We start from the raw sequence: 24,898 nt of genomic DNA, 5'->3' as shown, positions 1-24,898 counted from the left end.
TGCTGTCGCTTCTTATGGGACTGTGTTTCCTTCCACATTTCCTTCTGACATTTCCCATCGCTGTGCAGACTGGTGTGATAATTACAGTCTATCCTTGGGTTTGGGATTAAGACTTTTTGTTTGCTTGTTTCCCTGTCCACTGTCCTGTATTCATCGCGTCTGTGTATGGTGACGCTGGTGGCAAAATGATCTCCTCCTGTTAGAAATGGATGAGGAGTGTGGAGAACACAGAAGCAGATTGAAAGAGTGCACAAAATCCAAATTTTATTTAGAGCTTGGAGTTTACCTCTAAAGAAATAAGATCTAAAATACAATGGAAGGTTCCTGAGTTCTGTACCCAGCACACAGAGTTGAGGATCTGCCACCATCCTGGTTCTCTCCATTTTGTTATATGTATTTGTTACTTTCCCAGAGGCTTTGGATGTGAGCAACTGGAAGCTGCTGGAGTGTTATCAGCAAGTGGATCAAATACTGGTGGTTTAAGCCTCTGTTCGGATATGTTTCTGAAACAGAAAGAGCAGTGAATATAGCATACTCCAAAAAAATAAAGTAAAAACATGCACAAATCCTTAAAAATGCGCAACCATAGTTGAATTTATATGAGCTATGTATTGAACTTGTAACCTTTGGCAGGACTTGTGTGAGGGCAAAGGCTTGGTCTCACACCTGCAGGTGCTCACAAGGTCAGTACACATCATGAGATAGTGGGTAAACACTTACAAAGATCAAATGTACCACATAGGCTGGAATCTTGCTTGCTAATATCTCTAAGTTTTCTTTGTTGTCTTGGCTTTGTTCCTAAAAGCACACCTGCATGAAGCAAAGTGCTTCTTCCACTGGAGAATTTAACATTAAGGTCTCCGCAACCACTGGGCAGGGAACATGGAGCCATGCCCAGGCATTCTTACCGTGATCATCATTTGCATTGAATATTCTGAAGAACTCCTTCTCAATAAGAATGGTGAGGTATTGCAACAGGCTGCTCAGGAAGGTGGTGGAGTCACCATCCCTGGAGGTGTTGAAGAACTGTGTGTATGTGGCACTAAGGGACATGGTTTGGTGGTAGGATGGTGATGGTTTGGGGGTTGGACTAGATGATCACAGGGGTCTTTTACAACCAAAATTGTTCTGCAGTTAATAAAACATCTGTCTCACCTGTCTGAAATTGTATTTGCATGATTACAAGCTTGTATGCTGACAGCTCTTCTTCCCCGCTGCCTCAACTTTAGATAGGGAATTCTTAAGTTAAAATATTTGGATGTTTTTTGTCCAGAACCTGGCACAAAGCTGCACAGTTATAAACGTTTATTATTTGTGAGAGCAATAAAATGAATTCCTTACCAGCAGGTTGACAAGAGCCTTTAGATGCTGAGGAGGAAGCTCATCAATACATTTCTTTAGCTCAGTCAAAGCGGCTGAAGTCATCTCATCGACATTATATCGAGAAATTGGCCCAGCGTACAGCTGCTCTACAGAGCCTTCAAGAAGTGTCTGAAGAAGACTGGGGACAACCTCATGAGAAGATCCAGCAACTGGAGGATGAATTACAAAGAGGAATATAACAAAACTTTGACTTGTACAGACTCAGCTCCTCCGTGAATATCAAAGCCTACCTGTAATAATCACTTTTAACTCCTCCCTCTGAAGCTGTCAGCATTTTTAGATGAAAGTAAACTGAAAATGTTTCTATTCTCATAATCTCTCCTTTCAAGTCCAAATCTTGTAGCCTTCCAATGTCAGTACCTACACAGCTGCCTGTGAAGCCTGACTTTGCTTTTAAGGTTGTCCTGCTGTTATTCCAAAACCTCACAGCAGGGCTGCCCATATAATCCAGTCTCCTTTCTGTGTTCTCTCTGTGTAAGCTGTCTTTAGTTATTGAGCCTTGATTTAAAATATATATATATATATATATATATATATATATATATATATATCGATCAGTATTTTAAGTTGAAACCCTTCTAGTAAATTCCTTGGGGGGCTTCCCCTTTTGTTATCATCTTCGTTAATTTATGAGATTTAATGTTAGAATCATGTTAATTAAAATCCATATTCTTTGCCTGCTGTCATTAGATCTTTAGGTCCTTTAGCTGATGTAACAACTTAGGCTGTTATATCTATGCACATCACATTCCTGATAAGCCTGCTCTTATTCCAATTCCACGTTATTGAGCTTTTGCTTAGTGACCTCAGAAGGACTGAGTAGGCTGTTACTTCAGCCAACACCACCTCACAATGAATTCCATTGTCTCTGTTTTCATTTGCATTTTCATCTTCCAAATTTACTTCTTTCCCCACATTTGTTTTCTGTTGTCTGACACTTTAATTGGCAGAACTTACCAAGTGAGCTGCAGCAAAGCACAGTGATGAGGAGCACAGTAGCAGTCAGCTTCACGGCAGTGAGATCCATTTTGCTGTATATTGTGCAGTAAGCTGTGAATACCAGTGAGTTACCTTTATAGCTTAATGCAAAAACCCGGGGTATATATGTGGGAAATGGTCCCAACGGGTCACACAGCTGTGCTAAGATTGGATCCAGGCCATGATTGTGAAGTGGATAGATGAAAAATGTGGGTGACCTCTGTACTCATTAATTGCTGCTGTTGCAACAGTGAACACACTGCTCTGTTAGTGAGAGTTCACGCTGACATTACATGCGAGATGTATGGCTTTGGAAGTACAGCACGAGCAGTGAGATTGTTCTCTGCAATCAGAGCATCCAATACACTTCATATAGTCATTTTATTTGAGGCACTTTTTGAGCTCCAATTCCAGCTTACTGATATGGCTTCATGCATGCTGCCACTTTTCTTGCATAATTATCTTTATTATTATTTTACTGTTATCATTTTCCTTGCTTCTGTTCTGTAGTATCCCTTCTCATAGTGTCTTGGACTAATGAGCCTCTGTAAGCAGCTGTAAATATGAATATGTATATGAGAAAAGCAAATCCTGGTAAGGAAGTTCCAAAGCCAATCATCATCCTATCATTTAATAAAGAAGACTGGTTAGCAAAGACAGTAACTGCTTTTATTTTATTATGAGAAACCTGAATGATTTGAAGAGAGAGCTGCAGAGCCAAGACAACACAGTTGGCTTTATTCTGTTAGAGTGTGAAAGTTCATGGCTAAGAAATGGGGAACGATGGGGAAGATGGAAGTTCAGGGTCAGGCAGCACTTGGAGTTAGCACAAAGGAGGGTCTTGGAATCATTCCTGCTCTTCACAGCGTTTCAGCAAGTTGTCCTATAAAAGAGTAAGAACATTGGATGCAGGCATAGCACAAGGTAAAAAATACATAGGGAAAATGCAGTTTCCTACCCAGTTTTATGAAATCATCACAAAGGTTTCACTTAATCTTCCTTCTTTTCTTGCATCTTTAAAGTTTCTTGAACTAAATCTCCTCTGAAAGGTCCCCCCCTCAGGGCACAACACCAGGTAGGGAAGTTTCTCTCCTCAGCCCCAACCAGCAGGGCTTGGTTTCCCTACCATGTACTCAGCAGTAGGGAGTGGGAAGCTGCTGGAAGAACGTCACCCTTTCCAGCTTTCAGCTGAGACAGTGAAGGTCTTATACAGCCCTCTCAAATCACTTGTGATGCTGACATCTCAGGGATGGAAATGAAGGTCTAACATTCAAAATTCCTTTTGTCCCCATTAGAATAGTATGTAAGCCTGGGTCCAAGAAAAATAAATGAACAAAACTACGGTCAGAAAGAACCAAATTACCATCATCTCTACTTGTGCCTCCTTCAGCTCTTCTGAGTGATCCTCTGCACATGCCTTCAGCTGAGTGGCAGCAGTTTTGACCAAAGGAGAAGACCCCACAATGGGCTCAATGAACTCCAGGTATTGATCCAAAGGGTCATGGAGAACTGACAGCACAAACTTACGCAGAGTATCACAAGCAGCAGATGCTGGAAAGGAAGAACATGAAAACAGGCAGCAGCCAGTGACTATTAGAGCTGAAAGATGTTGTGCATTTTCCAATAGCTGTCTCTTCAGACCCAGTGTAATTGGTTTAGATATTTCTTCAGGCTGACTGCTTCCTGGTGGACACATGAAATTAAAAGTCCAGGAGTAAGTGAGGCCAACCAGAAAAGCTGTGCGCCTTCATGGCTGGAGATCTGGAATGTCAACGCTCAGAGCTTACCTGAGCAAGGAACCCAACACAAAATCTGTTAAAACTCCTGGTTTAAGGATGGTTGCAGAGGAGAGATACTGCTTCACATTTAACTGTTTCCCAGGTTGAAAGCAGAAAGTGATAGAAGTCATACTTACGAGAGCAGCTGTAAGATGCCAGGGCAACCAGCAGAAAAACAACTGTCAGCCTCATGGTGGCTTCTGCTGCACACAGTCCCCAGTTCAGCACAGCAGCTTTCGAGTCTTCCTGCAGAGCTGACATTTATACAGGGAGCAGCAGTCTGTGCTCCTCCTTTGACACTGCTGTCAGTCAAGCAGCTTTACCTTCATAGCTACCGTGTATTTACTTACAAAGATGCCAATACCCCTCTTCTTTCATTCACAAGTGGCATGTGATTTTGTTGGCTTCTTTTTCCTCATTGAGCAACACAAAGGGAAATAGCTTTCCCTGCCATAGTGAACAAATCAGGGGGTTCTTTCTCTTTCTGTCCATAGAAGCAATGGAGCGGAGGCAGCTCTCTTAAACCAAGTGACATGTCCATTGCCAGTCTCTCCAGGGCACAGGCTGCCCAAAACAGCTGCAGGTGCCCCATCCTTGGAGGTGGTCAAGGCTAGTAAGTATGGGGCCCTGTTTGGCTTGATCTGGTGGGCTGTCTCTGCCTTTGGAGAGGATTGGACTAGATGGTCTTCAAATTCCCTTTCAACACCAATTGCTGCACACCTCCATAGGTGCATAACCTCTGAAACGGATCATGGCCAAGCCAAGAAGTTGGTCCTTAGACTGGGATGATCTGCACCTACAGCCCCAAGCAGTTGAGCTGAGACCCAGCACTCGATGCTCAGAGAAGGAACAACAGAGCTTCCAGCTCAGCCTTATTGGGGATGAAGAGCCCAGCTGAGGCTGGTCAGGATCATCAGTGCCTCAGGGCCCTGGGGCCTGATTAACCACCTGACCCTTGGCTCTAAACTAAGTTCACACATCTGCCTCAGGTGGAGACATCTGTACCATAAGCTGCTGAAATTAAGTGTAAGGAATACTGCTATAACTCAGCTCAATTGTTTGTGGTATTGGTACATGCATGTTATATGGTAATTGTTATTTCATATATTTCTCATTCCACTCATCTGCCTCTAGGAAAAGAAATCAGAATAAATGATGCAGTATGGGATGGAGAAAACGCAGAAAGAGAAAAGCTTAAATGTCCTACAAGACACAAACAAAGACTTAAAATGCTTGCTAAGTACGTGGTTTTAAGTTATGGGCTCAATAAACACAACGTACTCAAGGCAAGAAATACCAGAATTTGGTTTGGCCTGCCCCAAAAGGATTGTTCATCTGTTTGTTGTTCCAGCAGCCAGTTTGTAGTGCAGTATAAACAAGTATCGTGGATGACAGGCAGCCACCTGCACCAAAAAGTAGCCTGCAGGTGGAGAAAGCTCTTGGCACGTGGAAATGGAAAGTTACAAGAAGAAATCAGAGATACTGATTTCACCAGCACACACAGCATTTCTTCCCACTGCCATTTCAGCCCTGGAAGATGACAGTCCACATTCACATCTCCAGGATGTACTTTCACCCTCAAGACTTCTACCAGCCCCCCTGAAGGATATAGCCACTGCTACAATGCTATTCCTTCCTGCAGCTATCCACTTCATAACAGCTTTCCTATCCCACCAGTTTCCAGAGTGGCTCCGTTTCCTTCACAGTTGTGATCTCTTCAAAGTTTGGTCACAAGCTGCTGTTTTTGTACCCAGGAAGTAGCAGGCTATACTGGACAGAGCCAATTCTCCTTAGTCAGGCCCTCCTCCTACAAGGGGGAGGCCAAGAAAGGCATTAGCCACAATGAACACAGCCAGATTTACTCTCATTCTAAGGAGAATGCATGTTCAGATATTAAATATAGGAAAGGGAACGCCAGAGTAAATAGTAACTGTAAGGAGGCAGAAGGGAAGGGTAAGGCTTTGGCTGGGACACCAAGCTCTCATACACACCTAAAAGTGATTTTGAATACTGCCAGCTCCTTAAACTTGCTTTTCAGCACCTGTGAACCCAAATGGGAACCAGGTGTGACTCCTGTAAACAGACATGAAATAAGTGCTTTGACATGTCAGTGTTATCTTTAAACCATACCAAGAGGTCCTGGTTGCTATTTCTAAACCAATCCTGTACTGCTGAGCAGATATGGCAAGGAAAGTAAAAGCCCTTCTCCTTCCCCTCTACTCACTTGTTCTAAGCAAAACTGAACCACAATCACTTACCTCAGAAGAGCAAGCTGCTTTCTCTACTTAATTGTAGGAGCTTGCAAGAAGTCACAATACTCCTTACTTTCAATGATGAATCTGGTATCTGGGAGAAGCAAAACTCTCTGATAATTTTGATGAAGTTGGTAATATAAGAGTAAAATGGCTCAGCAATAATCATCCTTCGAGTGCTTGCTTTGAGGGGTCTTCTCAAGGTCAGAATCTCATCATTGTCAAGCAAGAATGGTAAAGATCAGTTACAGGTACTGTCATCCTTACAAAGCTTAAGTGGTCCTTGGAGACTGCAAGCGACTTTTTTCTTTGCCAAGAATTTGCTTTTTCAACTTTTTGTTTGGCTTTTTGAATTGCCAGTATTTCTTGTTTATAAAAGTGTCTGTAACGCTCAACGTGGCTAGAAAGAACATTAATGCTGCCCTACCCAGTCTTTTTTGGATTTGCCTGAGACAAACAATAAACTGATAGATAATGGGAAATATTCCAGCATCTCAAGGGTACTTACATCCCTTAGACTCTAAGAGATTTAGGCTGATGTTGTCCTAAATTCCTGAGCCTGCCCCTCAGTTTTGCAATGGAGAGTATCACCTTACCCCTCCTGCATTACATCTTCTGTGTAATTCTCTCCACAGATGTGACTTACCTGCCTCTACAAACTTACAGGATCACAGGCTTACAACACTGCAGTAATCCTGTTTCATATCATTAGATCTAGGTATTTCCTGTAACTCACTCCAAGGAAACAATATTAGTCTACAAGAATAGATACAGCTGATTCTGCCCCTCCACTTTCCACTTCTTTTTCAGTTGAATAAAGCACTGCAAATCATTGACAGCCAAGTTCACTCATTTGGGAAATACTATCGCATGCTTTCTTCAGGTATCTTCTGGATACCTGCTGGTCCCTAGCTGCAGCAACAGGGTAGGTAGACGTGGCCATTCTGTCATCTCTGATTGCATTAAACTGTTATATAAAATCAGAACAGAAGACAGAACAAGACTTGTGTTTCTACTGAAATTCAGACCACAGGAAGGACACCGAGTATTGCCTCCAAGGGAAGCTCACCTCACCTAGAACCAGACAGCACCATAAAACACACACGCTTGGAGCTCAGGAAATACTGCTTGAGCAAGCAGGAACCACAATGAAGAAAGATACCTGAAATCAAGAGCCAAAATAGCTCTCTCAAAATCTCCAGGTCATAATCACCTAGAATTTCTATTTGCAGGGTTTATGCTTGTTTTTAAATACTAGCCCTGTGGTTGAATACTGTAGCTTAAGTTCCTGTTCCATGTGCAATTGTGAACACACTGAGAATGAGAGATATATTGTTGTGAATTAGAGGAATGTATTTATGGGAATCTCTCATCATACCAGTCTTCTTCCTAGTTCCCATAAAGAAAATAACAGTAAATTAACACATATTCTAACTATAAAAACATGTATCTTAAAGACATTTATTTGGAAAACAGTTAATGCACAAGGAAATACGCAATCCTCCTTACATGTTACATAATAGCCATAGCTGTGTTTTTTTAAAGCACCCGAGCTGTATGTACAGTGTTCTCAGTCCACTGACTGAGGCTGCAGCCACAAATACTCACCCATCTTTAAAACCAAATCAAGCCTCCCAAAAAAGATGATTCTGAGGTAAGAACAATGTATTTTGTCTACTTCGCAGAAGACAGACTTCCACAGAAACCTACAGAAATTAACGTAACTGTTCCCTTGTAAAATGTCACTGCCCTACTGGGACTTCTCTCTATACAGAAACTTGTAGACAAGAACACCATGTGATCTCAGAGCTGAAATTCTGAGCTCATATTTTGATGTTGTGAGGAAACTGTTTTAACATTGCTTTACTGAGCAAGAAGAGCAAAGTGAATGCCTAAAAATAAAACCAGATTTGATGCTGAGTAAGTGAAATACCTAAGGGGGAAAGGAACAAGACAAGAACTAAAACTGAACAAAAAAATCCTTTTAATCCAATCTGCCACAAATGTGGAAATTAAAGAATACCATAACCTTTGGTATAATTTACTTAAAAGACAGCTGGAAGTACAAAGATTACTTATGCTACTCTGGGTATTCTTGGAGACATGATTAACTCCAGGGTCACATCTCTCTCCAACAACAGAAGAAAGGTCATTAAGATCCTCAGGATATTTCCTCCCGAGCTGCAGTAACATCAACATAGCTTATGTACATAAATGCATTTGGTGTTGACATAGAGCTTCCTAATGAAAACCAAACCAAATTATTTTGCAGTTTGCAGGAGATGGAGACATGGCTGCTAATATATTTATTCTTAAGGACATCAGCAGTGTTTTGGACTTGACTCGAGATGCATACAGCAGTCATTAGCTGTACAATACTCTGGCTTTCACCATAGGGCTGCAGGAACAGTACTGACACATCTTTCCCTACTGTATCCATCAACAACCACATTTGCTTTAGATGATACATTCTCATGACCTATAAGTCTAAATCTTTGCCATCTTAAGGTTGAAGGAAAAAGGAGATGCACAGTTCAGAAGCAAGATCTCCCCATAGCCTGCAACTTTACTCAACAGTGAGAAAACAAGCCTCCAAAATAGAAAATGCAAGAGACCCAGTCAGAGCTGACATTTATTAAACGCTAGAGCCTAAAGATTTAGGGATATTGAATAGCATCTCTCTTCTCACCCAGAGAGACACAAATGCATATTATTGCTCCACAGGAGACAGTTACTGTCCACCTCAGTACTTTTTCAGGCCATATGGCAGACCTAGAACTGATTTGGCACCTGGAAACGGTGGGGAGTTCCACACAGCAGAGCTGGTGCGCTTGAAGTAACGTGGTTTGCTTTTGTAAAAGATGTCCTCCAACTTGGGGCTTACGATCGTCCCAAAGAGTGCATCAACATTGGGAGGGTTGTAGTACTGGCGGATTATTGCTTGGCTAAGCTGATTCCCTGGAGAAACAAAAGATCAGAGTTATTATTTTTTTGCCATTGAAATTGCTTTGTAGACTGTTCATATGCCATGCATCCCTGCTCCCTTTGGTTCTAATCACACAAATTTTGCAATATACAAAACACCTGTAACATCTGACATTTTAAAGCACTTGATTATGCCTAAAGCTTCAGCACAGGTCCCTTGGTGTGAGAGAACATACTGAATTCTGGCCAGGAAGAGACCAGGTTTCTTAGCTTTTCTTTCTATGGGTCCTGTCAGTTTCCACACCAACTTTTTAGTTTCCCCTGTGGCAGTTATTTTAGAAGCAGGACAACAGCCAGCTTCTGTAAACTGCACGGCCTAGCACACTTCAAGGCCAGAACAGCAGTTCATAACTCCTCCACACTCACACTGGCAGTAGTGTTGAGGTGGTTTAAAAGAGCGTTATTCCCCAGTGCTGCTCCACAAAGCTCCCAGTTGGTAGAAGAGGCTTAATCTTATAACCACCATTATCCATGGGAACAAAGCTGCATTGGGGCTGGTTGGAGACTTTCAGGACAGATTTTAACCTGCTAACACATACCGCTGGCCCAGGCAGGGATGGGTTTGCGAGGCTGGCTTTCATCATCAGTGGAGTCATCGCTGTTCAGATCCATTCCATAGTTATTTGGATTTATCTTGGGGGGCTTTGGATCTTTATGGTTCTGTGGAGTCATCTGGTATGAATTGCAGGCAGGTGAATTCTAGAAGATGAACATATTACCAGACATTAGACACAGTAGTATTACTACACTTCCAAGTTGTAATGAGATGCTTGTAGCTTACAGTATCTTGGTCTTCCCCCTTGCTGTACTGCACAATTCTGAAACCTACAAGTTGTCAGTTCTGAAGTTTTGACTTTGCACCGCCTTCTCTTGTTTAACTAGGCCACTTAATTGCCTAATGAGGACATAAGTAAGCTGGCAATACACTCATCCTCACACAGACACAGCAGTTTCCTTTGAAATAAGGCACTTTAAATACAGCTGTCACGTCCTCAGAGCTGGATCTAAGTTACGTCCTGTAAGTACTATGCAACTTAACACCCAGTTGTTTAACACTATTACGTGAAGTATCTTTTATAGTTTATTCTGAGACATGCACTTTCTGTATTGCAATTTTGATGGTAACAGTATGACTGAGAGAAATGCAAGTCATGAAAATAACTTAAAACAGCAAATTCCATGAAACTTCAGTCAGTTCTTAATGAGAGATGAGTATCTCAAAAGTGCTAAAAACAGTTTTGCTCCCACAACATGCTTTTTTAACGGCTCCATATACATTACAGTTAGTTTACATTTCATTCCTTTTGCATTTAAAGATTAAAGATCCATGTATTCATTTGTCTTTCATGTTCACAGTGTACATTCATCTCCAACACAGTCTCACACTCCAGTGGTAGTGCAGCACAAATGCAACACTATTCCACAGACTTTGCTGCCATCTTGTGGCTGGTTCCAGTTTTGAACTTAAATACAACCATTTCAGTATCTTTGCTGCCTCCAACATTCAGTATTTTAAGCAAGTTCAGAGAAGGCAAGGTAACTTTAACAGCCACTGCCTTATTCCAACAGCTAGAAAAATCCTAACAAATACTTGCTGCTTCCCTTCTTGCATTTTCAGTACCTGAAAGCCATTTAAAGTATTCAAGGCCATCAGGAACTGACCTCAGGTAACTAAGGAAAAAGTTTACAGCATCCCTTCACTACTGAAAGGGAATTAAAAATAAAAAGTGGGAGGTAATATTGCTCACAGTAACAGCATGCCAGTGCTGGAGTCCAAGTTCTCCGATGTGATCCCTTAAAGAAATTTCCACCAGAGAGCAGTTACCTCTTTGTTTTCTAGGTGCTGTGTTTGTGCTACATCTGTAGCCTTTTGTTCCTTTGGGAGTTTCTTCTGTTCTTGCTCCTGCCTCTTCACCTCTGCTAGCAACTGCTCTTCCTTCTGGCAAGCCGATGTCAAAAGTGAATTTAAGTTGACCTTATCAACTAACCCATGGGGTTCATTCAAGGATCCACAATTTTGACATACAATAACAAAAAAAAAAAAAAAATCTAAAGATCCCATTCCAGAACTAGCAAAAAGAATCCAACCTTACACATTCTTACTCCTTCCTACTGGATGTAAAGGAAACAAAGACTAACTCAAATGGCTCTGGGTGGGATAGATCCCACCTAGTCTTAGACAAGTTGTAAGTAGGTTTACCAGCTTAATGAAACTAACTGACAGGGTGAGAACCTTCCTGAGTACATAAGGACCAGCACTAAGGAGTTCAGCTCCTCGAAAGTAGTAGGACATCTGCTGTCAGTGAACAACAAACCACGAACAAAGATGCTTGTTTAGTTAACCTATCAGAATTACTGTTGCAAAAAATAACCTCATGAACTCTGCAGTCTGCACTTCTGTTTTGTCCATTCTGAAACGGACAGAGAAGTGACTGGACCAAAAGCACTTCCAGTGTGCTCAAGATCAGAAGCAGAGTAGCTTACTCATCAGGGTTCTTAACTTCATAGCCCAACCACTTTAAGCACTAAGCGGCTGCTGAAGTCAGAGCCACACCTACTTACCTCTTTCTTTTCTGCCTCTTTCTGGATCTGTTCTTTTGCAGCCAGTGCTTCCTTCTGCAGGCGAGCTGCCTTCTCTTGCTGTTCACGTTGCCTAAGAACCAAAGCAATGGACCATTACACTCAAAACTATAAATGGGTATCTTGCCATCCAAAGAGACTGCTGCAAACCCCCAGCTATTCAGGGCACTTCTACACTGAGCTCAGAACTACTTAACAACACAGAAGTAACCCACAATTGTCAGAAATGCCCAGTGAAAAATAGCTCATCAGTGATTAGGCCTTTCACTAGCACTGTGCATTTCTGCTGCTTTTAAAAGGCTAAGAACAGAATTTGGTACATAAATAGATATTATCTTACTTTTCTGCCTGAATCCTCTCCTGCTCCTTCTTCCTCTCCAGCTCTCTCTCTGCAGCCAGCTGTTTTTCTCTCTCCTGTTCTGCCTGCCTCTGCTCAGCAATTTTCCTGGCACGTTCCTGCTCCTCTTCTTTCTTCTTCTGCATTAGCTCTTTGTGCCGACGTTCCTCCTCCTCCTGTTAAGCAGAAGGCAACTACTTGTTGTACAAGAACAGGCTCCAGAACAAAGAATTGGAATCACCTCCTTTGACCCAAGCTTTTGGCATATATCACAACACAGCAGTGATATATAATATAAAGAGCTACAGGCCCAGTGCCTTCATGCATTACAGCTATTTCAACACTGCCCTTTCTCTGGACATTAGGAAGTATTACTTCTCAGAAAGGGCGGTCAGGCATTGGAATGCACTGCCCAGGGAGGTGGTGGAGTCACCAACCATGGGAGTGTTCAAGAAACATTTGGATGTTGTGTTGATGAATATGATTTAGCTGGGAAGTATTGGTGATGGTTGGACTAGATGATCTTCTAGGTCTTTTCCAACCTTGATAATTCTGAGATTCTACCACAATGTATCCTAAATGGCCCAATAGCCACCACACTAATAGTCAAGGTTAACTGAGGAATTCAATACTTGCTAATTTATAAATGAAGGTCTTCAGTAAGAATCTGTCTAGAACTGCAGAAATGCAGGTTACAAACACTACTAGCAGCTCACAGCACAGTGCTGGAAGAAGCACAGTGCCGTGGAGAGCTTTGAGGACAATCTCTTCACCCCAGTTTTCACTCAATTGGTTCACCTCAGCATTCCTGGCTCACAAAGACCACAGCAAACTGCAGCCATTTTAACTGCATGCAGGACAGTAAGATGGGCCCAGCACAAACCTGCTGCAGTGCTTTTTGTTTTCTGGCTTCTTCATCCTGCTTGCGCCGGGCCTCAGCTTCTTCCATTTTCTTGGCAGCTGCTCTCTTTTTGATCTTCTCTTCTGCCAGTCTTTCTTCCCGCACCTAAAGCACACAGCTAGATGAATACTTAAGCCTCAGACTGGACAATGTTTTGTGTATGTCAATTACTGTGGCAGCATGTCTTAAAAATACAAAGTTCCCACCCTCTTATGAAACAGACTTCCTTTTTTTGCCACTAGGAGTCAATGAAATCTGTGCTCTATTTTACAAAGTAATATTTAGAGAAATAACCTTCTTAGAATTATAGAACAGTTTGGGTTGGAATGGACTTTTAAGATCATCTAGTTCCAATGCCCCGCTACAGGCAGAGACACCTCCCAGTAGCCCAGGCTGCTTCCCCTGACCTTGAACGCTTCCAGGGAGAGGGTATCACAACTTCATCTTCTTCTGCACAGATGTAAAAAGATATAAATTCTATTCTAAAAGTAGAAATCTAATACTACAAAAGCTGTAAGATTTTATTTTAATTAGCATGAAATAAAGCAGATGGAAATACTGAAAGCAGACAGAGGGCTGTTATAGTCATATAAACCATCTGATAATCTCAGGTAAAAGAAAGGATGTGGAAGAAAGTATGCTTATTTCCACATCTTTACCCACTAATCAGATCAGAGAACAACTTCAAATAGATAAAATGATTAGGCTGCCATATCTATTTGAAGTTGTTTTCTTATCTAATAAAGCCCTATTAAACCATATTTAAATTCATAAAACTTTATTTTCTAGAGTTATCTGCCATTTGCTGTACCCAAGAAAAAGGGAATAACTTAGAACCACTAAGGGCAATGTTTATGGAAACATCTTTATTCAAATAGCCATTCTTTGAATTTCAGCAGCCTTCATTCCTCTGCCTGGAAGGCACACTCACACAGCATCATCTACTTCAATCGATTTATTACTCTCACCAGTAAGGTCTATGAAAGATGCTCCTTACCTTCTCTGTCTTCTCCTCAAACAGAGCTAGCTTCTGCTCAATGCGCCGCTTCCTCTCTTCCTCCAATTGCTCTGCCCGCTCCCGAGCTTGCAGCACTTTACGCAGGCGTTCTTCACGCCTCCTGCAGGACACAGCTTAATGTTGTCAGTATAGCCCAGCTAGATGAATTCCTACCATAGACCTCAAAGAGACTCAAACAGAAAGCAGGCACACATCTAGGGCTGTGTTATAGTGAATGAATTAAACAAGCTGTTAAATAATTGGCAATATTTTTAAGCTACACAGAGAACTTGAAGCAAAAAGCAGAAGCAGTCAGCTAGAAAAGTTAGTTTCTTAGTATCTAAAATGCTACTATGAGATCCAATACTGTTTTTATAGTGAGAACAAACCAACAACTTTTGCCACATATATGGAAACAGCAAAATAAATGGCCTTGATACATGGCACAACAGGCCCAGAGACAACAGGCCGAGACAACAGGCCCAGAGACAACAGGCCCAGAAGAGACAGAATGCTCATACTCACAACTTCGCCTCTTCTAGTCGCCGTTTCTTTTCTTCCTCCACTTTTTGTTTTCTCAACTGCTCGGCCTCTTCCTTTTTCTTCAGAGCCTGCAGTTTTTGTCTCTCCTTTTCCTAAGACAAATCAAAATGTGACTACATCATATGACTATACCATCTTTCCACCTTAGCCTACCCAAATTATTAAAGTAAGGATCCAGAGATAACACCAGCTGCAATCACAACCATGGGATGGTTATAAGCCTTACACAGACCTCAGGTAGGCTGTGGTCATGGATGTCTTGGAACAGATGCAATGGACACAATGCAATAGTGTTAACCCTTGAGAGCATGAGAAGAAGCTGAGAAGTTAAAACATTAAGCTTCTTAATGTCCAGACAGCTTTCACAGAGCTTGCAGACAGACAACACTGTGATTTAACTGGTAAAGAGAACCAAAAAAGCAGTGCTAATGCTTGGCAATAAAATTAACTTCCTGCAGCGAGTGATGGGGACAGATGGTACTCTAGGAAATGCACTGCTTACTTCAGCTCAGAGCTCCTACTGGCTTCTTTGCTTTCCACAAAGCTTTATCTCTTTGTAAACCACCACCATTTAAACAGAGTACTTGCAGCTTGTTTGCAACCATTTTTGCAGCACAGTTGGCTCATACATCACCTACCCAGAAAATACAGGGCATTTTCTCATTTTACCAAACAATCCAGCTAACCCAACCTGAAGTATACTGCCAATTACAAGAGCCAGAGCCAACCACCACTACAGTCATAGAAAAAACATTACGAAAAACACCACATTGTATACTGCAAATACCTAATTATGACACCTCAGTTCAAGTACAACACTGAAAAGTGGGGTGAAATAGTCAAGTGATTGACTATTTTACACTCAGCTTCATGTTGAGACTAGTAGTTACTAGGCTCCAACTGATGAATTTAAAATTGACATTTATATCTTACTGTTCTTGTGTTACTTATTTATGCTCAGCTCCTGTATGGAAAAAACCTTAAGGGGGAAGTTGCCTGCACTGGAACAAAAGCTGAAGTAAAACTTCCATTTTATTTTATTTTCCTTTTTTTTGGAGGCAAGTTATAGAGTATAAGCAGTAGGAGCAATCTATGCTTTCAATGCTAGTTTCTAACTCATCTCTAAGTGCATAAGTGAAGCTACACTCCTGCCCTCGCTGATGCTGCTAGAGAGCCCAAACAGTTCTACATAAACAGAACACAGAAAACCAACTTCTTCTGAAAATTGAGAATCAGAACTCAAAATCCTTCTCTGTTATGCACGCAGGAGTTTTTCCTATTGATGCTATAAGCATCACAGTGGTAATGCACAGTTAACAGCATCCACCTGCAAAGAGGAAAGGCATACAATCCATCTCCACTAATAGCTGGCTGCTGCAGTTTACACTCCCTTGATATTTGTGCTCTATCTTGTATAGATAACAGCACACTTGTCTCACTGACACAGCAGTCACCAATTCAGGTTAGGTTCATGTTTCTCCCTATAAGGAGCTCCAAAGATCTGATAAACCTCAGAGTATCAGCAGCTTAGATTTAAGAGGGACTTGCTGAGATGTCACTCATCAGAAAAGTCCTAGAAATGTAACTTAGGAACTACAGACTTCAACTATACACACTGAAACAGCAGTATAAAAATCCTCTTGGAAATAACTGGGAAATGAAAATCACTTTTTCTTCCCTTGTTAGTTGCTAAAACCACAGAGAAATGCTATAGAAATAAAGATTAGAGTCTGAGTTAGAAATCTCCAGGAAGCTGACTGCTCACAAGTTTACTTAGTTTATATAAACAGGAAGCTTGAAATTGTTCCTTAGTTTAACATGGGTGGGAAACTTTGTCTTGCATCTGTGCTTTAACCTAGACGCTCTAGATCATCTAGTAGTTTATGACAGTCACATCTTACCTTGGGATCATGTTGGATAGGAGTGTTGTACTTGATAAAAGACTTTATTACTCCATTTCTCCCCACAGAGCTTGGGGTCATTAGGAGCTGATTCTTCTGCACGGTGTGCAAAAACGTTTTGAAAGGACGTACAACCTAAGAGAATAATGAAAAATATTATACATGGCAGTCACAGTAGGCAACAGGTCCTGCTAAAGTACATCAGGGCTATAAGGACCTTACTTTGCTAGCTGGGCATGGAGGGGACAGGGTCTTCTTCCTTTGAGGAGAAAGCCCTCCATCTTCTGCTTGCTGGGTGTCATAGCGTTGATCCACAGCTCTTTTGTAACTTGTCTTTCTCCTGTGAGAAAAAGTGAAACTTATCACATACTGCAAACACATGTTTGTCTGCTAACCTTTAAATGAGGTCTGGGAAGAGGTGGATCCTGGCTCCACCTCTTCCAGTCACTCAGATGTATTGCATACACCTGTGCTCCCCTGGGTTGGCCCTGCCTTCCCACTGGGTGCTCAATTGCTGCTTCAGCCCATGACTTAGCATTTCCACTACACCTTTTAACAGTGTTTCTATGCTGAACTTGTTTTGAACAAGAGACTGAATTACAGATCACCACAGTCACCTTCCAATCTAAATGATTCTATGAATGTACCTGGCACTTTGGGGTGGTTCCTGGGTCTTCTCGCCCTTATTTGAGTCACATTCTGAAAGAAAAAGAAAAAGCATTACACAGTCAGTTCTGGCCAAAAACTCCCTTATAAGACAGCTTTGAAAGCAGACAACTGATTTAACAGCTCTCTCCCAGCAAAAAAGGAGGGGGGTGGGGGGGAAACCTGCCAGGCATTACACATAGCAGGACCTTGCCTGCTTTCAAAAATAACGACACAGCGTCATACAAACCTAGAAATACAGAATAAGGGTTTTCCCTCAACCTGAGAGCACATAACCTTACATCACAAACCACTACCATGCACTTCCCAGGATGGAAAATGCACAAGTCCAGCACAGAGTTTCCTAACTGTTAATCTCTTGAAACAAGTCCCTGTCTTCCAAATTGGGCTTTCAAATTGACTAGCCAGTCTTTTGAGCTTCCCAGTCTCCCAAAGTCATAACTATTTAAAATTCTGCCACAAAAAGCCTCTGGAAGTTACCATTGTTGCTCGTCTTCTGTTGTTGTTCATTTTTGTTCCCAGCCTGAGAACGAAGTGACATCCGCATGCCTTGGAAATCCTGTAGGAAAAACAAATGGGTTTCAGTACAATTGATATGGAACAACCAACAACCATAAAAATCACAGAATTATTAAGGTTAGAGTAGACCTCTAAGATCACCTATCTAGTCCAAACATCCACCTACCACCAACGCTGCCCACTAACAGATGTCCCTTCATACCACACTTACACATTTCTTGAACCCCTCCAGGGACAGTGACATAACCACCTTCCAGGGCAGCCTGTGCCAGTGCCTCAACACTATTTTTCCTCACCAAGTTTTTACCTGATATCCAACCTGAACTCCCCCTCGGGCATCTAGAGGCCATTCCCTCTCATCCTATTGCTAGTTACACCGGAGAAGAGGCCAAGACTACTCACCACAACCTTGTGTCAGGTTCTTAAGGAGGGCAGAAAGGTCTCCCCTGAACCTCCTCTTCTCCAGACTAAACAATCCCAGTTGCCTCAACTGTTCCTCATAAGACTTGTGCTCTGGTCCCCTCACCAGCTTTGCTGCCCTTCCTTTGACCCTAAAATCAGGTCATTCTGGCACAGTCCCTGCCAGTAATATAACTAGGGACTAAAACACTACTACAAAGTATTGGTACCAGCACCCAGAATGAAGTTCTAACCATCAGCTATGAAAAATTTTCTTGGAACACCACCTTGGAAAATTTCTTGATGTCATCAGTAGATGCACTGTAGATGTTAATGCACAGCACGAATATCAGCAATGGAGTATTGACTACTTAAACTGAACAAACTCAGCCCATTAAGGACAAAAGCATTCCTGGTTTGAAATCTGTTTATGCTTGCAGGAGTTCTGGCAAAGAATCAGACAATGCTCATTCTACTTAGCAATGCTGAAAGATTAAGAAAGCAAAAACAAACAGTTCATTTCCTTGATTTATGTATCTCCATTATGAATATGATGCACACTGCTGTTTGCCTCCCTTGGTGTTACACATTTACTTCTGTAGTGATAACGGTAGAATACGTCTGTGAGAACAGGTAATGGCCTTTGAAATCTGCACTCCAGCTAGAAATACAAACATGAATTCCACCCCCAGAAAGTGGTTCTTCCCCAGTGGAGTCAGCCCTTAAATGAGGCCTACAAGAAGTGCAGCCAGGCTGCACCCCTTCCAGTCACACAGCTACGTTGCCTTCACCTGTGCTTCCAGGGCTGACTGGGTCTGTTCCCCAGGTGCTCAGTCAGTGCTTCAGGCCAGGACTCAACAGTTACCATACAAAGGGGTTACAAAATCCCACTCCTATCAGTAGTAGTATAAAAATGAAACATGAGGATTAAGGGTAGATCAACTATACTACATAACTAGATTATATTTGTAACTTCATCAGGATTGAGAAGCAAGACACAGATACTCTATTCACAGTTCTGCAAAGCAGTCAGTTCATTTTTTCCCCATTCATATTTCTACTTTAACCTTCTCCAGAAGGAAAATTCAGACAAGCTAAAATCCACAGGCACTACAAGAACTGCATTTACTTGAACTCTTATAGATCTACTGAAAAGTACATGCACAAAAGCATCTGTAAGCCTATCCTTGTTTACAGAAGCTTCAGTGCCACAGAGTTCCACTCCATTAATTCAGTCTTTGCCTATTGAAAACGATTCTCAACAAAACGCTGGCATAATCTTGGGATTTCTTCGTCATAAGGGCAGTGAGAGCTACGGAGGGATATGTTTTGACCTGAATGATATTTACAAATTCCTGTGGCTGTCTTAAGACAAACTGACAACCTTTCAGTAATCTGTAGGACTAACGAAAAGGTCAAGAGCTTTAAAAATACAGAAATAGCAAACTGAAACAAAAAATAAATTCAGTGCTCTGAATCATAGAATAGTTTGGGTTGAAAAGGATCTTTAAGATCATCCACTTCCAGCCCCTTGCTATAGAGGCAGGGACACCTCTCTCTAGACCAGGTTGCTCACAGCCCCATCCAGCCTGGCCTTGAGTGCCTTCAGGGAGGGAGCACCCACAACCTGTCCAGACAACCTGTTCCAGTGTCTCACCACCCTCACAGTAAAGAATTTCTTCCTAATATCTAGTTTAAAATCTACCCTCTTCCAGTTTAAAGCCATTTTCCCTCATCCTGTCGATGCATGTCCTCCAAAATAGTCCCTTCCCAGCTTTCCTGTAGGTCCCCTTCAGGTTCTGGAAGGCCACTAAAAGGTCTCTCCAGAGCCTCCTGTTCTCCAGGCTGAAAAGCCCCAGCTCTCCAGCCCGTTCCTGTAAGGATAGTGCTTTTGCCCTCTGATCATCCCCATGGCCCTCCTCTGGACCTACTCCAACAACACAAACGATGCCTGAATGCAATCAATCATTCACATTACTAAAACACATACATTTAAACATACTTACGTAAGATGACAGATAGTACTGTTTTCACAGAGCTGGGTAAGCTATGTATAGGACCATGCACTGGCTGAGCTGAATGCCCTACGCTTTCTTTATTCAAGTGGTCTGAATTTGTCTGTATGATGTCAGAACTCGCTGATTTCCCAGCAACATACGAGACACACGTTCAACGTATTTTGGGCACTAGTCCACACAAACAGGAATGTTTTTAACTCCTTATTAAAACTTACCAGCTTTGGAGGGGTACAAGGCACAGGAGGAGGTCTAGAAAAAGAATTAGAGAGGTAGCCACATTTAATAACATCGCGGAAGTTATGAAATAACTTGTTATACACAAGCATTTTATATCAAGAATTCAACTGGAGGGAAAACTAACAAACAAGCACAGTATTAAGAGTAAAAAATATCTTGGAAGTAGCCTTACCCAGCCTTGACAACTGTTTCTTCATCTTCTGGCACCTCTTCAGAACCTGAGCCTAGAGGAAAAGAAAACAGGATGCCAAAACTATAATGTGAGGTACAAGCCAAGACTCTTTGCAAGATTCTCTCAAGACTTCTCTGCCTCCTGGGTTACCTCCTGCAATTCAAATGCATGCTGCTACAAGCAAGGGCAGCTTCACGTAACCAAGTAGCACTAGAAAAAAAACACTGCCCACAATTTTTATATTAAAAAAAATATTTGTTTTCAATTGCCGATGAGTTAAAAGTGGTATTCAATGTACTTACATTAAGAGTACCTAGGCTTACGCCCAGATTCATCTTGCAGGGCCACATTCGGATACTAGCAGCAGTTGAAAGCAGCATTATTTACAGCCACAGTGCTGCTCCCTGCTAAGCACTTCAGGTAGCTCAGCAGTAGTTAGCTTTCAAGTACCAACACAGGCTGGAAACTGCTGTTAATAATTAATAAGATGGATATGCCACCTCAGATTTAGGGGGTAAATGCAGACAGACACTGCACAAGTATGAAGTCTGCTCCTAAATTTCCTTCCACCCCTGATGTTATCAAAAAAGGAAATGCTAACACAGGCTATATACACAAGACCCAATACACTGGAAGCATAGCAGACACCACACAGTCCACTAATATCTATGCAGTGTAGTCAGACATTAAGCTCTGCTCAAATGGAGCTGCCTGAAGCATCTCAGCTTCTCTGTTTATACCTGGAAATTTTTACTGGGAAAGAGATCTGTCCAATCAAACAGTGCAGAGGAAAGAAATGAAAGTTCACAGACAATCCAGATTGAGACAATGCAGACAAATTGTTTACACTGGGGAGAAAGAGCTGCTTCAGTGTCCTCTCAAAGTTACCAGGGTCAGCCCTTGACTGCAGAATGATCCTGGAATGGAACAAAGCATTCTGACACGTTTAAGGGAAGTGACCTTGTTTTGTAGAAAAGAGCTGGCCCTGGCAGCTTACCTTGCTTTTTGTACAGTGACAAATAATGAAAAGATGGTAGTTGTAAACACCCAAAAGGTTATTTACAGGAAAAACTCACCCAATAGAAGCATTCAATCTGCTGGGAACCACTGAAGCAATATTCACCAAGGAGCAATCTCCAAGAGATGCCACCTTAGTGATGGTCAGCCCTTAAATGAGGTCTAGAGGAGGTGGAGTCAAGCTCCACCCCTTCCAGGAGCACAGCTAAATTACTCTCACCTGTGCTCCCACAGTTGACACTTGCTTCAGCTGATTAATCAAAGGTTCAGGCTGCGATTACCTATTTCCCATACACTTTTGCAAGGACTCGTTTAGCAAGCAGGTGTTCAACCTTGACAGAAACCCACTTGCATTGCAAACTAAGCTCCACTGACATCATCTTTCTTCAGAAGCTGTATATGACTGTAAAAGATACTGCAAGGAGTTAACAATAAGAACAGCCACTGACCGATCACCTCTCTTGCATTATTTCAAGTAGCCAACCACCTCTTGTTCAGCTGAGGGTCGAGCTCACACAGTGCTTTTGATGCTCTGCTCTATAGGTTGGCTCACATATCTCTATTAACTTTTCCAGGCACAGAACCCGATCACGCAGGGTGGTTTGGCCACTGTGTAGATTCCCACCCACTGCAAACACCAGACCCATGGTCTCATGCAAGTAATACATCTGACAAAAGGAGCAAAAAACAGTGCAAGGCACATAACCAGTGATGTTCAAACTCACCATTCACAAAACTGGAAGACACAGATAACTTCTGAGGTGCCTTATGCTTGATCACTGTTCTGGCAATAGATTTCCGAATAGCGCTTTCCCTCTTCTGAGCTAGTGAGTACTTCTCTGCCAACGAGGTTCTACGAATGGTGGAAGGTTTGCCCATCAAACTTCTGCGCACAGAACGACGGCTTAGCCTAGAGCCTGTAGGAGTTTCTGGGCTGTCTGTTGTACGCTGAGGTTCTTTATCATCCCTCCCATTATGCTTTTGTGCTTGAGCAGAATCATCTACCTCTTCCAGCCCAGACGCTTCACTTAGGACAAATGTAGTATTAGCTACATTTGCTGTCTTCTTAGATGCACTCTTGTTCTTTTCTGAGCCTTTTGCTTCTGGGGTGTGAGGGACTGTGAGCTCAGACACATCAGGCAAAGGCTGTGATTCTGCAGCACTGCTCTCCTTGGGAGACTTGTCATTGGAGCTCAGGGGAAGGTCTGTGGGGTGGTTCTCTGCTATTTCAGATGCACGCTTCTGGAACTGAAACTCAGCACTAATGCGATCACGGATGCTGATTTCTACTACAGGAACAACCCTTTCTCCAAGTTGTTCAGAAAGGACCTCTGAGCAGTTAGCAGATGCTGCAACCTGGGATCTCGTCAACCACCGGGAAACAGTTTGGCTTGATGGTTCTTGGGCCTCAGCGTTGAGTGCTCCTGCATCTTCTTTATTTTGGCGTCGCTGAGAACATCGCGTGGAGGACACCGCCTTCCGGTTGTTAGTCCTCCTTCTAGACAATCTAACAACACAGACGGCAAGTTAGCATAGAGTCAGATTCAGCAACAGCCCAGAACCATAGAAACAGCCCCTTAGCAGATCAGAAAGCATTATTTATAGACTATAAAGCAAACAGGACGTACAAAACAGCCACGAGCACCAATGAACAGCTAGCAGGCAGGGTTTGCTTTACCTGGACGCCTCCGTGTTATGGCGCACTCAAACCGCTAGGCTATAAACACCCTGATACAGCACACAGCCAGGCCTTTAACAGCAGCAAGGCGCACTCTCCATGCTCTTAGAACGGCCTGTAGTGTTGCCCGTAGCTAAGGAACACAAAACAACCTGAGTCGTTTTATGCGGTGCTTTATTGAGGCCCCAGGAGCCTGAGGACTAGCGTCCAAAGTCAGAGCCCCAAACTATAAAGAAATCACAAGGTTTATATACATTTTCTTCAGGATTGCTTCGTCCTCTTTTGTTATGTTTCCTTGGTTACAGTTAGGTAAGACTATCCCACAAAAACCTAAGGAAATGTGCTGTACATTCTTCTCCTCCTTCGATCTGTGACGTTACTGGATGTTCCTGTTAGAGTCCCCCTTTCTGTTTACTATTCATTTTCTCTAAAACGCTTAACCGCTCTACATCACAGCATCAATCTAAACCTGATTTTTAACATACATTGTGCTTTGGTCCAGAGCAAGATTTATTACTTAGATCTGTGCTCAGGTTCATAAGAAACACAACTTGCATTCCTAGATACGTGACAAACACAGACTAGGCCTAACTATGAGCCTTAGCATGACTACTGCTACTATTATTTAAAGCAGAATCACAGAATCACAGAATGACCCGGGTTGGAAGGGTCCTCAAGGATCATGTAGTTCCAACCCCCCTGCCTGGCAGGGCCACCAAACATACACCTTTACTAGATCAGGTTGCCCACGGCCCCGTCCAACCTGGTCTTGAACACCTCCAAGGATGGGGCATCCACAACCTCCCTGGGCAGCCTGTTCCAGGGCCTAACCACTCTCCTAGTGAAGAACTTCCCCCTAACATCCAACCTAAATCTTCCCTCTTTTAACTTAAAACCATTTCCCCATGTCCTGCTCTTGTCAGCCCTTTCCAAGAGTTTACTCCCCTCCTGGGAGTAAGTTCCCTTCAGGTACTGAAAGGCTGCAATGAGGTCACCCCGCAACCTTCTCTTCTCCAGGCTGAACAAACCCAACTCCCTCAGCCTGTCCTCACAGGGGAGGTGCTCCAGCCCCCTAATCATCTTCGTGGCCCTAAAGCAACAGTAGCTTTAAGGCCCCATGTCAAGGCCCCATGGCTCACAGCCGTGCCGCGGCCTACCTCCTCCTGCCCAGCTCCATGCTCTCTCCCCGCAGCGCTGACGGCCTCTTCCTCCTCTTCCTGTTCTTCTGTGACGGCGTTTTGGGCATCAGCTCGGGCTGCTCGTTGTAATGGCTGCGGGAGGACAGAGCTCAGCGCGGGGCCGTCGGCTCGACTCACAGCCGATGGGGATCGCGTTGGGGAACGGTTACCTGCCGAACATCCTGGCCGCCTCCTCGCGGATCTCCTCCAACCACACCATGTCGGCATCGTCCACCTGCCGCAGGAGCTCGGCCAGCCGCTGGTTACACACCGCGGGCAGCCTCGCCAGCCCCGCCGCCATGGCCATGGCTCCGTGTTCCCTCAGCCCCGACAGGCCGCGCTCCGCTCAGCACCGCGCGCGCAACAGCTCTACCCGCCT

At 43.0% G+C, this 24,898-nt stretch overlaps 2 protein-coding genes across 4 annotated transcripts; both read right to left on the bottom strand.

Annotated features, from left to right (window-relative positions):
- Positions 1-238: 238 nt before the first annotated feature.
- Positions 239-2,501, bottom strand: LOC146760653 (secretoglobin family 1C member 1-like). Its single transcript, XM_085548312.1, has 3 exons — positions 2,341-2,501; positions 1,342-1,532; positions 239-503 (listed from the first exon to the last, which is right to left on the bottom strand). Exons 1-3 carry the CDS (start codon positions 2,408-2,410, stop codon positions 480-482), a joined length of 285 nt encoding a protein of 94 aa, XP_085404438.1. The 5' UTR covers positions 2,411-2,501; the 3' UTR covers positions 239-479.
- A 507-nt stretch (positions 2,502-3,008) lies between these two features.
- INCENP (inner centromere protein) lies at positions 3,009-24,890 on the bottom strand. Of its 3 annotated transcripts, XM_015863698.3 has the most exons (20): positions 24,690-24,890; positions 24,499-24,612; positions 22,389-23,170; positions 20,647-20,698; positions 20,453-20,486; positions 17,782-17,860; positions 17,283-17,334; positions 16,858-16,975; positions 16,636-16,770; positions 14,717-14,826; positions 14,192-14,312; positions 13,177-13,299; positions 12,297-12,469; positions 11,939-12,029; positions 11,202-11,315; positions 9,916-10,075; positions 7,466-9,349; positions 4,277-7,358; positions 3,725-3,912; positions 3,009-3,244 (listed from the first exon to the last, which is right to left on the bottom strand). In XM_015863698.3, the coding sequence occupies exons 1-17, from the start codon at positions 24,824-24,826 to the stop codon at positions 9,135-9,137; spliced, it is 2,610 nt and encodes an 869-aa protein (XP_015719184.2). In that variant the 5' UTR covers positions 24,827-24,890; the 3' UTR covers positions 3,009-3,244; positions 3,725-3,912; positions 4,277-7,358; positions 7,466-9,134. The 3 variants fall into 3 exon arrangements, with proteins under 3 accessions (XP_015719184.2, XP_085404435.1, XP_015719185.2); XM_085548309.1 differs by having other exon boundaries at positions 4,277-9,349; XM_015863699.3 differs by lacking the exon at positions 11,202-11,315 and having other exon boundaries at positions 4,277-9,349.
- Positions 24,891-24,898: the final 8 nt, after the last annotated feature.

Source organism: Coturnix japonica, chromosome 5, assembly GCF_054131305.1.
Source record: "Coturnix japonica strain WE chromosome 5, WE-NBRP24, whole genome shotgun sequence".
NCBI lineage: Eukaryota > Metazoa > Chordata > Aves > Galliformes > Phasianidae > Coturnix > Coturnix japonica.
Note: the sequence above shows the minus strand (reverse complement) of the source record. Positions and strands in the feature narration are given on the sequence as shown.

Coding starts and splice junctions, on each gene's coding strand:
- LOC146760653 (XM_085548312.1), bottom strand. CDS start 2,410: ATGGATCTCACTGCCGTGAAGCTGACTGCTACTGTGCTCCTCATCACT. Junction 1,533..2,340: donor GCTTTGCTGCAGCTCACTTG/GTAAGTTCTGCC, acceptor TTCATCCTCCAG/TTGCTGGATCTTCTCATGAG. Junction 504..1,341: donor AGGCTCTTGTCAACCTGCTG/GTAAGGAATTCA, acceptor TTTCTGTTTCAG/AAACATATCCGAACAGAGGC.
- INCENP (XM_085548309.1), bottom strand. CDS start 24,826: ATGGCCATGGCGGCGGGGCTGGCGAGGCTGCCCGCGGTGTGTAACCAG. Junction 17,861..20,452: donor CTTGTACCCCTCCAAAGCTG/GTAAGTTTTAAT, acceptor TTTTTCCTACAG/GATTTCCAAGGCATGCGGAT. Junction 17,335..17,781: donor ACAGAAGACGAGCAACAATG/GTAACTTCCAGA, acceptor TTTTTCTTTCAG/AATGTGACTCAAATAAGGGC.